Source organism: Silurus aristotelis (genome assembly GCF_946808225.1).
Source record: "Silurus aristotelis genome assembly, chromosome: 6".
Lineage (NCBI taxonomy): Eukaryota > Metazoa > Chordata > Actinopteri > Siluriformes > Siluridae > Silurus > Silurus aristotelis.
Genome location: NC_139579.1, coordinates 3,395,702 through 3,409,187, shown reverse-complemented (window position 1 = coordinate 3,409,187; position 13,486 = coordinate 3,395,702). Strand labels below are relative to the sequence as shown.

Genomic DNA, 13,486 nt, shown 5'->3' with positions numbered 1-13,486 from the left:
TACAGTAAAATGCATGGAAGTTACACTGCAAATCTTATGATGCTGTTTCTCTGTTGAATTTACACTGATGATACTGTTGCTGTGGAATATGGATCAGTGTATCTATCTGGGAATTAACTTAATTAAGCATCATAATCCCTGCTTTTTATGATTCCCTGGAACAGCAGTAGAGGAAGTGGGTCAGGGCTTGTAACCATGGAGCTGAAGGAGTCTCCAGAAGGTGTGCCGAGCTGTATGCAGGGATGCACGGTTCATAATAGACGTCTTTAGGATGTAGACTTGTAGATTAGACACTAATAAAAGGGAGTGAAACATTATTGGAATCACAGATTGACAGATTCTTGATTATAACTTCAGGTTATATATATTTAAATAAGATCATAAATAATAATATTAAAATTAATAATAATAATAATACATAATGTAAAAACTGTCCACAAATCAACATATTTGCAAAACATTTTGCGTTAAGAAAAATGGAGAAACATTAACTATTTATTTTTTTATTATACTGCATGCAGATGTGCCTATGAGGTGAATAATGCAACTACAGAAGAACATCTGTACATCAACAGCTGTAATTCGTGCTACAGGAGGATTTTTCAATGCAAATACAATTTTACTGTAAACCATACAGTTAAATGATCCAGTTTGTTGCATAGAAACAAAAGGAGCATGTTTGTGTCTCTCCAAAAAACATAAACTGGGTGTTTTTTTGCAACTTGTATCATGCACTGTGTAGATATGAAACTGCAAGCTTCATCCATCCATCTGAAGCTGGATGGAAGACGCAGCTCCAATTTTGTTCCTCCTCATCCTGCATATGTCAATGCCCTCCTCCCTTCAGCATCTCTCTCTCTCTCTCTCTCTCTCTCTCTCTCACTCTCTCTCTCTCTCTCTCTCTCTCTCTCCTGGTTCTGCGTCTGCAGCCCGGCGCGTCCCAGCCACACGGCAGCATCCTCACCCAAGGCTCACAGCAAGGAAGAAAACCCTAAATAATGACACTGAGAACCAAGGAGCGGACGCACAGCTTCATCTGACGGCTCGTAAAGACCCCTGAGCTGCAGCCTGCTTTTCATCGGTGAGCGCGCGCTTCCTTGCTTCCATGCACAAATTACACAAGACTCGTGTTTTTCTGCCGGGGGAAGATCATTCAATACCTTTATTAAACCATTTGTTACTCAGTGTTGTGTGTGCATAAATTTTTGCACGGCTCAGGCGTGGCTGTGCATGCTCTAATGTGTGTAAATAAATATGCAATGTGTATATATTTATGTATATAATGATATATATATAATTTGCTGCATACAGTACCAGTGAGTTCATATTCTTTTATGATATACAATATGCAGTGCACAATATTTTTTGTGTCTATTTCTGGTCATGGCTTTGAAAAAGGCTCTACTTGGCACTGTTGTGTTTTTCCACAGAACCTCTCTGCATGTGATTTCTTCTCCTTCTGTTCTCCTGCACGTGCTTTATTTGCATTCTAGGGCTGAATTGCATTCAATTGTAACAACCCACAGGATGTGCATCCGCTCATACATGCATATGCATGAGATATACATGCACAAATGCAAAATCCTGTGTTTATATGAAACTTTTGGCGCTGTGCAACACAAAACTGATCCAAGTAAATGCAAAGTTTTAATAGTTTAATATTCTATATGGACTTCCATCGTGTTTACACTAAAGCTTCCTAAATTCCTCCTACAAAAGTGTTTTTTTTGGAGCTCAAATGAATAATTGGTTTTCCTTATATAGAAACGCTACCCAGCATGAATTCTGTGGTAGTCAGCATTTATAAATGGACAAGTCTCTTCGTTTGTATTTATCATTTATATACACTGTTCCACTGGAATTGATGTGGATGCTTCATTTCAGTTGATTGATCATCTTCTTGATTCTCTCCCATCACTCTTGGTAAGTTTATATGCCGTGCAGCGGATGCTGTAACCCTTTAGATGAGACGATGTAGTGTAACAGTCATCAGGTGAGGAAGGGATGGCGTATAAATGCTGCTTTATTTGGCTCATCATTTCCTTTTCATGCCTTCCCCGGTTTGAACCACCATCTGTTTTCTGAAAGCTTGATGAATGAACGCTGAATTGAATAAAGACCACAACAAGAGGCGAACAAGGTGCATTTCAGCAAGTTATGCTGTGAAAATCTGGCATCAGACACAAAGTATTATAAAGAATCAACCGTCTTAGTAAATGATGATCTGAATTTAACGACTTGACACCACAATCAAAAAATGTCATGTGGTTGAACCACACATGATTGAAAGACATTAACATTTAAAAAAGAGAGAAAATATACACACATTTCAGCAATGCATTTGATTGAATTTTTTGTACGTTGTTTCACATTGTCTTTGCGACTTGAATGTCAATACACACGCTTTCTCAACACCATGTGACTCCACGGTTGTGCCATTTGACTTTTCAGGCTCTTCCCAAATTATATAGGCATTAAAAGAATACGTTTTTGTGCTTGAAATCCTGCTTATACCTAATAAAAAAAATGGTTTATTTATTATTATTATTATGAGAATAACACATTTAGTGGATTTCTTGGGGTCGGACCACATGACATGGTAAACCACACGGGTGAAATCACAGGTGAAGAATCTACAGGACATTAGGCAACCTGAAGTACCTTTGATGCGTTTGTTTTTATATAAAATGTTACCAAAACCAAGGGTTAATGACAGGCTATATTAATCTATGAATCTCAGCACTGCTTATAAATACCATTTATGGTGTTATTGTTGTACATGGTTCCACAAAAAAAAAAAAAAGGTCATCGTATGATGTTTAGAGGGTTTGCGAAACAAAATACAGGCTTTGGGACAATTTATAAAAAAATATGCTTAAATTGAAATCGCTTACTTTCAGAGTACACGCACGAGAGTTTCAAGTGAAGGTAAAATGTAATGCGACGGTGGTTTGGCGGGTTTGGGGTCCCAGAACATTGTCCATCTACTGTATTATGCTATATAGTGAAGATTGTATTTGAATATGTTCATAACTACTAAAAGAGTATGAATATCTGAAGTGTCTGCTGTAGGTTACTCATGTAGTCAGTGTTATATTTGTGGACTTGTTGCAGCAATTCTGTTCAGGAACTCCAGTCATTTCGAAGAGGTCGATTGAGATTTTTAATAGCAAATTTTGCATGAGGAAATTTAATTTACGGTTCAGGATCGTGGCTGTCACACTGTTCTCCGCTTATGAGATGATGTCGGGTTAAAGGTGCCTGAAGGTTTAATGGGGTGACTCATGTTAAGAGCTTTCCTTCAGCTGTTCCGTGTTAGATGCTCAGCGTGCACTAAGTGGTCTTCGATCATGTTAGTGGGAGCACGCCTCGCCCATTGGCTGCCTTTAATACTGATAGCAGGACTAATCGCTATAATAAGTGGAATTGCAGCTTTTTTTTCATTGGTCAATTACATTCATTTTGCTACCTGCATTTGAGTGTTAATTTTCTAGAGTTCAGAAGTGGCCATTTTCACACTTTTTTCCCTTCATACCTAAATCCTGGTATACATTGTATGATTTTGAGATGTCCCAGATAAAGAATGACCAAAGTGAAACAATCAGAGTGACTTCTTTGGTCATGGTTCTTAAACGGCGGTTCTTCTATACATCATACTGTGAGACACCCGTTGTTACGGTCTTGGGACCAAGGATGGTCTGTGAAAATATTCTGTCAGAAATGAAGGATGACCCTCTCATAGTGTGCTGTTTATGACCTATTATGACCTAAATATTGTTCATTGTGACATGTTGCTAAAACTAAATAAAAAAAAACATTTATAAAAGATATCATGAATATTATTTGGACTGTATATGTAGGCTAGGCTTATGTTTATGTATGCTTACCTCAAGCTTTCAAATTGGCATCCCAATGCAAATGGATGCTACTTCCTTTTGTTTTATTCTGCTCACATAAAAACCAAAGTGCAATTCATCGTACTTTATTTGTTTATCACTCAACTGGGTCATTTTTCTGCAATCTTCTGTAGAAGGCATACTGCAGTTTTTAGTTTCAAGTATTTCTTCTGCTTTTACTTAAAAAAGTACGAAGGCGTTCAGTGTAAAGAATGCAGTTTCATTTGTTTTCCTAAACTGATCAAATAAACACTGGTCATTACTGGACTAGATGATAGTAGAGAGAGAATTTTGCTTGTCACATGTACATTATAGCACAGTGGAATTCTTTCTTCACATGTCCAAGCTTGTTTGGAAGTTGATGATAGAGATGATACAGTGCCCCCAGTGGAGAGAGTGTTAAGGGCCATGCTCAAGGACCCAACAGTGGCTGCATGGCAGTGCAGGGGATTGATTCATTAACGTTCCGTTCAGTAACCCAGAGCCTTAACACCTGAGCTAGAACTTTCCCAATAGCTGGACAAATTGTGGAAAAAGATCATAATCAACCAGACAAAACATAATTTTAACGGGTCATTGTAACATTTTTCATGTCAAAAATTGCATGTTGTTAACAGCTTCGTCTCCCAAAGCTGAATCGAGATTTTCTCTAGAGAGTCTAAACGTTTTGGTTACCAAACTGCCTACTATAAAATGGAAGCCATTCAGACAGTTTTACAAACATGATGCTTATGGGAAAAATCTTTTACAGTTTCTGTGTTAAAAAATTATTTTTTTGCATAATATGCTACAAAATAAAATGATCTCATTGCATCATAGCAGCTTCTCTGATTTGTGCGCAATGGTTGAAGCATCTGGTGCTGATTTTACCACCCGTTTGTCAGTTGTGGATGTGTGAAGTTGAATTCTGATTCAGTTCCATTTTATATGATGCCACTTTTAAGACTAGACATGGTATGAAGAAATCCAGATGTAGAAATTCAGCTGTTAAGAACACCATTAAACATACCGTAGGCGACATTGTTGAAGAAAAAAACTCTCTGAAATGACATTAGGTAGAAATCTTAAAATAAACCCAAAGCGAAACCCATTTCCTATTTAGTGTATTGTTATCACCCTGCTCAGTAAAACACTCGCTCCTGATTGGTTGGTCAAAGTATTTTGAGGTCTGTTATGCCTGACAAAAACTTGATGACCTCTGAAACTTTTTACTCACTGTGCCTGTTTATGCAAAACTATTTTGTTCAAGGTAGTTTGCTTTTCAAATAATAACATAAGCTCTATATTCTTGGTCCAATTCATTTCTTTGGTAAGTAAATAATTCAAACAATCAAGCCATTCATTTAAAACGGAACCTGACACTACAGTCCAAATCACTGCTTCACATCAAAGGTGAAGTTTTCCATCATTTATTGTTGTAAAACAAAGTAAAGAAATGCTCCTGAGTTCCCTCACCAGACTCTATCTTGCCTGAGAACCAGCACCCGGAAGCTTGTGCAAGTTTGCACTTGAAAAATTGCTTATTTTTTATATTGAAAATTGTACGAATAATCGTATTAGTTACATGGAACAACGTATGAGTTTGTTTAAACGCTGATTTCAGAGCATCGACCTGTGTATAAACTGTGCACAGTGAATGCATGAGGACTGCTGACTTTGTGGTTTTCTTTTAGTAGAAGCATTTTGAAACATATATACAATTAATCAATACAATGAACAACTTTGTGCTCCCATGTCCACATATATGATACATACCATAGTTTGGTAATGAAGATATTTTTCAAAAAAACAACCTCTGTAGCCTTAAAGAATTTACAGCTTAAGGCATCGGGTGTTTGAATGGATCCTTGTAACTGTACCGTGTAACCATTAGATTTGAAGAAATGTTTTATAAGCTCGTAAAGTCTCTTACTCTCTTTCTCTTTATTTCCAACATATCTTTCTTTAGAATTCTTCATATCTCTCCTCATGCTTGTTCCAGTATCTTTTTTTTCCCTTTAGTGTACATGATGTTACAGCTGGAATGAACTTTCAGATCCATCTTTATTGCGCTCATCTTCAATATTACTGAGCAATCTGGAAGTCTATTCTCCTGAAAACTGTCCTGAAACATTCCCATGGTGTGAAAACGTACTGGAAGCTCTGACAGTGGAGACTCACAAATATTCTTTCAGAAGGCATCAGATCAAAAATTAAAATTAATTCATTATTATATATTATATTGTTATTCATGCAACAGTATGCAAAATAATAAACCTACTAAACAGCTCATTCAATTCATGTACAATATTCACCAATCAAATATTTATTTATTAATCATTGTACACCCATTTGAAAACTTGCACTCTGCACATTTCTTACCTTCATCACCTTCTTCCATATGGATCAACTACTGAGTAGGCACCAATCAGGCCGCATTTTAATGATGTCATAATGTAGAAAGTATTTTACAGTATTTTGAAACTACAAAACACTAAAATATTTTGATACAAAATATGAAGCCGTTTTCATCAACCCTATCAAATCCTATTTTATATTTAATATCCGTATTTAAAAAACATATCATAAATACTGCTCATCCCTGTATACGGATGTCTCTAATACAGCTAGTCTACATCTTATGCACTTGTCTTTAGCATAGCTAGTCTACATCTTATACACTTGTCTTTAGCATAGCTAGTCTACATCTTATACACTTGTCTTTAGCATAGCTAGTCTACATCTTATACACTTGTCTTTAGCATAGCTAGTCTACATCTTATACACTTGTCTTTAGCATAGCTAGTCTACATCTTATACACTTGTCTTTAGCATAGCTAGTCTACATCTTATACACTTGTCTTTAGCATAGCTAGTCTACATCTTATACACTTGTCTTTAGCATGGCTAGTCTACATCTTATACACTTGTCTTTAGCATAGCTAGTCTACATCTTATACACTTGTCTTTAGCATAGCTAGTCTACATCTTATACACTTGTCTTTAGCATGGCTAGTCTACATCTTATACACTTGTCTTTAGCATGGCTAGTCTACATCTTATACACTTGTCTTTAGCATAGCTAGTCTACATCTTATACACTTGTCTTTAGCATGGCTAGTCTACATGGTGGTATGGAGACGGATGATCTGCTGTGGCGACCCCTAATGGGAGCAGCCGAAAGAAAAAGAAGAAGAAGAAGTCTACATCTTATACACTTGTCTTTAGCATGGCTAGTCTACATCTTATACACTTGTCTTTAGCATAGCTAGTCTACATCTTATACACTTGTCTTTAGCATGGCTAGTCTACATCTTATACACTTGTCTTTAGCATAGCTAGTCTACATCTTATACACTTGTCTTTAGCATAGCTAGTCTACATCTTATACACTTGTCTTTAGCATAACTAGTCTACATCTTATACACTTGTCTTTAGCATGGCTAGTCTTCATCTTATACACTTGTCTTTAGCATGGCTAGTCTACATCTTATACACTTGTCTTTAGCATGGTTAGTCTACATCTTATACACTTGTCTTTAGCATGGCTAGTTTGCATCCTATACAGATACCGCTAGCGTGGCTAGTTTGCATCCTATACAGATACCGCTAGCGTGGCTAGACTGTATCTTACACAGGTGCCTCTAGCATGGCTAGTCTATATCTTATACATCTACATCTGGCCAGCGAGAGAGTATTATGAGTGATAAAAAGAGTGCAGATGAGTTTGGACAGATTAGAGTAGGAGTGGAGAGGTTGTCACACAACCTTTTACCTTGTGTGTGTGTGTGTGTGTGTGTGTGTGTGTGTGTGTGTGTGTATATGAACACTCCTTTTGATCTGAAGTCTTGAGCTGAAGTGCTTTTAGGCCTGGCGCCGAGGACCTCCGTGTTGGATATAAATCACTTTCCCTCGATGACTGATAATAATCATAAGCACGAGTCGGCGCCTCACTCGTGCGCCTTTGAAATGAAAATCAAATGAAAATAGCACGTTTTATCATAGCAACGAGTTCGCTTCAGGCCGCGTGTGTGTGGTCCTAATAGCTGTAAGTGAAGGAGAGAGAACCTGAGAAGATGATCAAAGGAGCATGTCAAGGCTTTATGCACTGTTATAACTCACACCTCGAACTGATGAACATGGAGAGATGGAGATGTGCAGACACAGTGAACCACAAGTGTGAGACACCTTTAGAAGATAGAAATAAGCAATTTCAGTGATTTAAACAGTGATTATATACAGCAATGTTCACAATTAAATGTGTAGTCCATATATTTCCATAAACTATAGTTACAGCATTACTAAACTACATTATAAAGACAAAGGTATTGAGAAACCTGACTTTTCCAGCCATATATGGTATCAGAAGATCACAAGTTTAAATACCACCACCACCACCAAGCTACCACTGCTGGGCTTTTGAGCAAGGCTCTTAACCCTCACCTACTCAACCTGAAAACCTTTGAGATGAGTTGTAATGTTGACTGCACCCCAGGTCTCCTCACCTCACCTCACCTACATCAGTACTACATCACCTGACTTTACTAAAACCCTTGTGGGTGAATGAGCACAAATCTCCACAAGTGCATTCTAAAATCAAGTGGAACATCTTCCCTGAAGAGTGGAGGTTATTATAACAGCAAATGGGGTATAAAGGTGTGGGATGTTCTAAAAGAACACATGATATTTATCTAGTTGCTTTGAGATGGTTTGGACATGTGCAGAGGAGGGACATGGGGTATATCGATAGAAGAATGGAAGGAAGGAGGAAAAAAGGAAGACCAAGAAGGAGATTTATGGATGTGGTGAGGGAAGACATGCAGGTAGTTGGGTTGAAAGAGGCAGATGTAGAGGACAGGGGGGGGTATGGAGACGCAAGATCCGCTGTGGCGCCCCCTAATGGGAGAAGCCAAAAGAAGAAGAAGAAGAAGCCCAGGTACTAGTTGCTGTGATTGGTAATGAAGTTAAGGTTTGCATCAAGAAGGATGTTTCTTCAGATCTCATGACTGCCAGCATACAGCCCTTAAAAATGATCCATAGTTCCTCAGCTCCTATCTTTTGTTTGGATTGAATTGTGCTTTAGTCAGCGTTCACACGTCTGTCAAAAGTGCATACATTCCAATGCAATGAAACGCATTTATTTTTAGTTATTACACCTCTGAAAAATATTAATTGACTTTGTGATAAGTTTTCAAATGTCCAAATATGGCTTGTATTTAAAATTGGCTTTAATAATAGCAAATTGAACATAAACCGAAAAAAAAAAACTGCTATATTATATGAATTTGCACAAAAATGAACTTTTCTCACACTTCCCTCGTGCTCCCTAGTGGAGAAACCTAAATTCATCAGAGGTGAGGGGGTCATTATTATTCACAGCACAGAATGACCCAGACCATTCATCAATGTCCTGTTAACCCAATTCCCTTCACACACACACACACACACACACACACACACACACACGCTCCTTAATGTGGACCTAAATGTGCTCCCCACTGGGCCTGATTCTGGGTCGAGATAAGATAAGACCCAAGAAGCCTCAATAGAATGACTCGACACTCTTAGGTGTAATATTTTTTACGCCTCATCGAGATAAGCTCTGTTCTTGAATTCAACAATTTACCTGTCAGTCTGAATGAAGTAGGCGTGGTTTATGTATCTGTAATTTATTAATGAAGGATGTAGGGTACCTGTCACTCTGAATGAAAGAGGTGTGGCTTCTTTACCTGTCCCTCTTAATTTAGGAGCTGTGGTGTAATACCTGTCGTGCGTGTGTGTTTGTATGTTGGAGATCGTGGACGTCTTTCAATGATTTCATAAAATAATTGATTGAAACAAACAGTTTCTTTTGCTAAGGAGAATGAAAGCTAATGAGGGTCAGCAAACTTTTGAACAGAACTGCACCAGCAGGCCGGGTTTCGGTTCTGTGGGCCTGTAAGAGTGTGAGCATTGCTTCCTGTGAACAATTCTTCACACACACACACACACACACACACACACACACACACACACACACACACACACACACACACACACGAAACAGTTCAATACTAAGGCTTGAGAGTTAGAATTACTAATTCATTTTCTTCACAAGTAATTATTGACACACACACACACACACACACACACACACACACACACACACACACACACACAGTGAGAGTGAGAACAGAGTGACAGAGAAGAGTAGGCATGATCCCTCAGCTCTCAGCAGGTGTGTTTCGGTCGTCTCTCAGCTGGGTTGAGTCATTGCAAATGGCAAAAAATAATGCAGGGTTGGTATACACACACACACACACACACACACACACACACACACACACACACACACACACACACATTCTCAGGTATCTGATCACAGCCTAGTAGCTGTTTTATAGAGGTGTTAGTGGAGAATGTAATTTATTTACAGCATGTTACACAGGTTAAGCATGAGCAAGTGTGTGTGTATATACTCCAGTGCTCATGCTAGTGTCTCACTCTCCAGTGTTTTGTATTGTTGAAAGAGTTAAGATCAAACTCTTGATGTCACCCAAATGAGGATAGGTTCCCCTTTTGAGTCTGGTTCCTCTCAAGGTTTCTTCCTCATAACATCTAAGGGAGTTTTTCCTTGCCACAGTCACCACGGCTGCTCATCAGGGATAAATGCACACCATTCACCTTAACTGTTGATTTCTGTAAAGCTGCTTTGAGACAATGACTGTTGTGAAAAGCGCTATAGAAATAAACCTGACTTGACTTGACTTGACTTGTGTGTGTGTGTGTGTGTGTGTGTGTGTGTGTGTGTGTGTGTGTGTGTTTTCAGCTGTGATTGACATGATGAAATTAAAACACACGCACACACACACACACACACACACACACACACACACACACACACACACACAGGCGATAGAGAGAGAGCAGTGAAGATGAAAGGATCTACAAGTTCTTCCCAGCTGTAACAACATGCACACTAAAGGAGCAAAAATACTGGAACAAGTATGATGAGAGATATGAAGAATTCTAAAGGAAGATTTAATGTTGGAGATAAAGTGAAAGCGAATGTAATAAACTTAACAAGCTCATAAAACAAGGCTAATCAAGTCAACTCAAGAAGCTTTTATTGTCATTTCTACCATATATAGCTGTCGCAGTTCACAGTGAAATGAGACAACGTTTCTTCAGAACCCTGGTGCTGCATAAAACAACATAGAGCTACATCACACAACACAGAGATACATCACACAAACTAAAACCAAATCACACAACATAGAGCTACATCACACAACATAAAGCTACATCACACAACATAGAGCTACATCACACAGCACAGAGCTACATCACACAACATAAAGCTACATCACACAACACAGAGCTACATCACACAAGACAGAGCTACATCACACAACACAGAGCTACATCACACAACATAGAGCTACATCACACAACATAGAGCTACATCACACAACATAGAGCTACATCACAAAACACAGAGATACATCACACAAACTAAAACCAAATCACACAACATAGAGCTACATCACACAACATAAAGCTACATCACACAACATAGAGCTACATCACACAACACAGAGCTACATCACACAACACAGAGCTACATCACACAACATAAAGCTACATCACACAACACAGAGCTACATCACACAACATAGAGCTACATCACACAACATAGAGCTACATCACACAACATAGAGCTACATCACACAACATAGAGCTACATCACAAAACACAGAGATACATCACACAAACTAAAACCAAATCACACAACATAGAGCTACATCACACAACATAAAGCTACATCAAACAACATAGAGCTACATCACACAACACAGAGCTACATCACACAACACAGAGCTACATCACACAACATAAAGCTACATCACACAACACAGAGCTACATCACACAACATAGAGCTACATCACACAACATAGAGCTACATCACACAACAAAGAGCTACATCACACAACACAGAGCTACATCACACAACATAAAGCTACATCACACAACATAGAGCTACATCACACAAAATAGAGCTACATCACACAAGACAGAGCTACATCACACAACACAGAGCTACATCACACAACATAGAGCTACATCACACAACATAGAGCTACATCACACAACACAGAGCTACATTACACAACACAGAGCTACATCACACAACATAAAGCTACATCACACAACATAGAGCTACATCACACAACATAGAGCTACATCACACAACATAGAGCTACATCACAAAACACAGAGATACATCACACAAACTAAAACCAAATCACACAACATAGAGCTACATCACACAACATAAAGCTACATCAAACAACATAGAGCTACATCACACAACACAGAGCTACATCACACAACACAGAGCTACATCACACAACATAAAGCTACATCACACAACACAGAGCTACATCACACAACATAGAGCTACATCACACAACATAGAGCTACATCACACAACACAGAGCTACATTACACAACACAGAGCTACATCACACAACATAAAGCTACATCACACAACATAGAGCTACATCACACAAAATAGAGCTACATCACACAAGAGAGAGCTACATCACACAACACAGAGCTACATCACACAACATAGAGCTACATCACACAACATAGAGCTACATCACACAACACAGAGCTACATCACACAACACAGAGCTACATCACACAACATAAAGCTACATCACACAACATAGAGCTACATCACACAAAATAGAGCTACATCACACAAGACAGAGCTACATCACACAACACAGAGCTACATCAACAGGTACTGATGTAGAGTGAGGAGGTCTGGGGTGCAGTCAGCGTTCACGTTCCTCCTAAAGTTCAGCAGGGTTGAGCTCAGTGCTCTATAGCAGGCCACTCCAGATTTTCCACTGAAACCCAGGTAGACCATGTTCGTGGAGCTGGTTTAGTGCACAGGGGCATTGTCCTGCTGGAAAAGGTTTGGGTCTCCTAACAGATAAAGAACCTGTTATCACTTGCTGGTATGAAGGTTGGGTAACGGCAGGGCAGAGCTGGGATATGAACTCAATCTTCATGAAAGCATTTTAAAACATTAGGTTCAGTATTTGCAGTGTGGTTATAGAGAAGGTATTTACCCTGGATTTTTGCTCTCTCAGCAGCCCAGATCCCCCTGTCTACAGGCCACGTGCCGGCCCATGATGCTCAGCGGTTCAGTGGACGTGCCCAGCCCTGGGGGGATGAGTGTGGCATCAGGCCGCAACGTGATACGCAGCTCAAGCATCAGCGGCACCATGTACAGCCTGGAGAAGAGCCCGAGCAGCACCGGACCTGAGACCGGAGGAAATAAAAAACGCCGTATCCAGCCTCGGGGCCAAAATGGTAGCCATCGTGGGGCTTTCACAGTGGAGCAGAAGCACACAGCAACTCCACCAACAGGGTAACACTCACTGTGTGTAGATCAGTTCTCTCTCTCTCTCTCTCTCTCTCTCTCTCTCTCTCTCTCTCTCTCTCTCTCTCTCTCTTTCTCTCTCTCTCTCTCTCTCTCTCTCTCTCTCTCTCTTTCTCTTCTCTCTCTCTCTCTCTCTCTCTCTCTCTCTCTCTCTCCTCTCTCTCTCTCTTT

General features: G+C 39.3%; 1 protein-coding gene across 1 annotated transcript in view; it reads left to right on the top strand.

The window, feature by feature from the left end:
- The first annotated feature begins 926 nt into the window (after positions 1-926).
- rims3 (regulating synaptic membrane exocytosis 3) overlaps positions 927-13,486 on the top strand; it is a 54,035-nt gene continuing 41,475 nt past the window's right edge. Inside the window, 3 exon segments of the mRNA XM_083544406.1 lie at positions 927-1,081; positions 13,023-13,223; positions 13,225-13,303. Coding sequence (XP_083400532.1) covers positions 13,062-13,223; positions 13,225-13,303 — 241 coding nt within the window. The 5' untranslated portion in view covers positions 927-1,081; positions 13,023-13,061.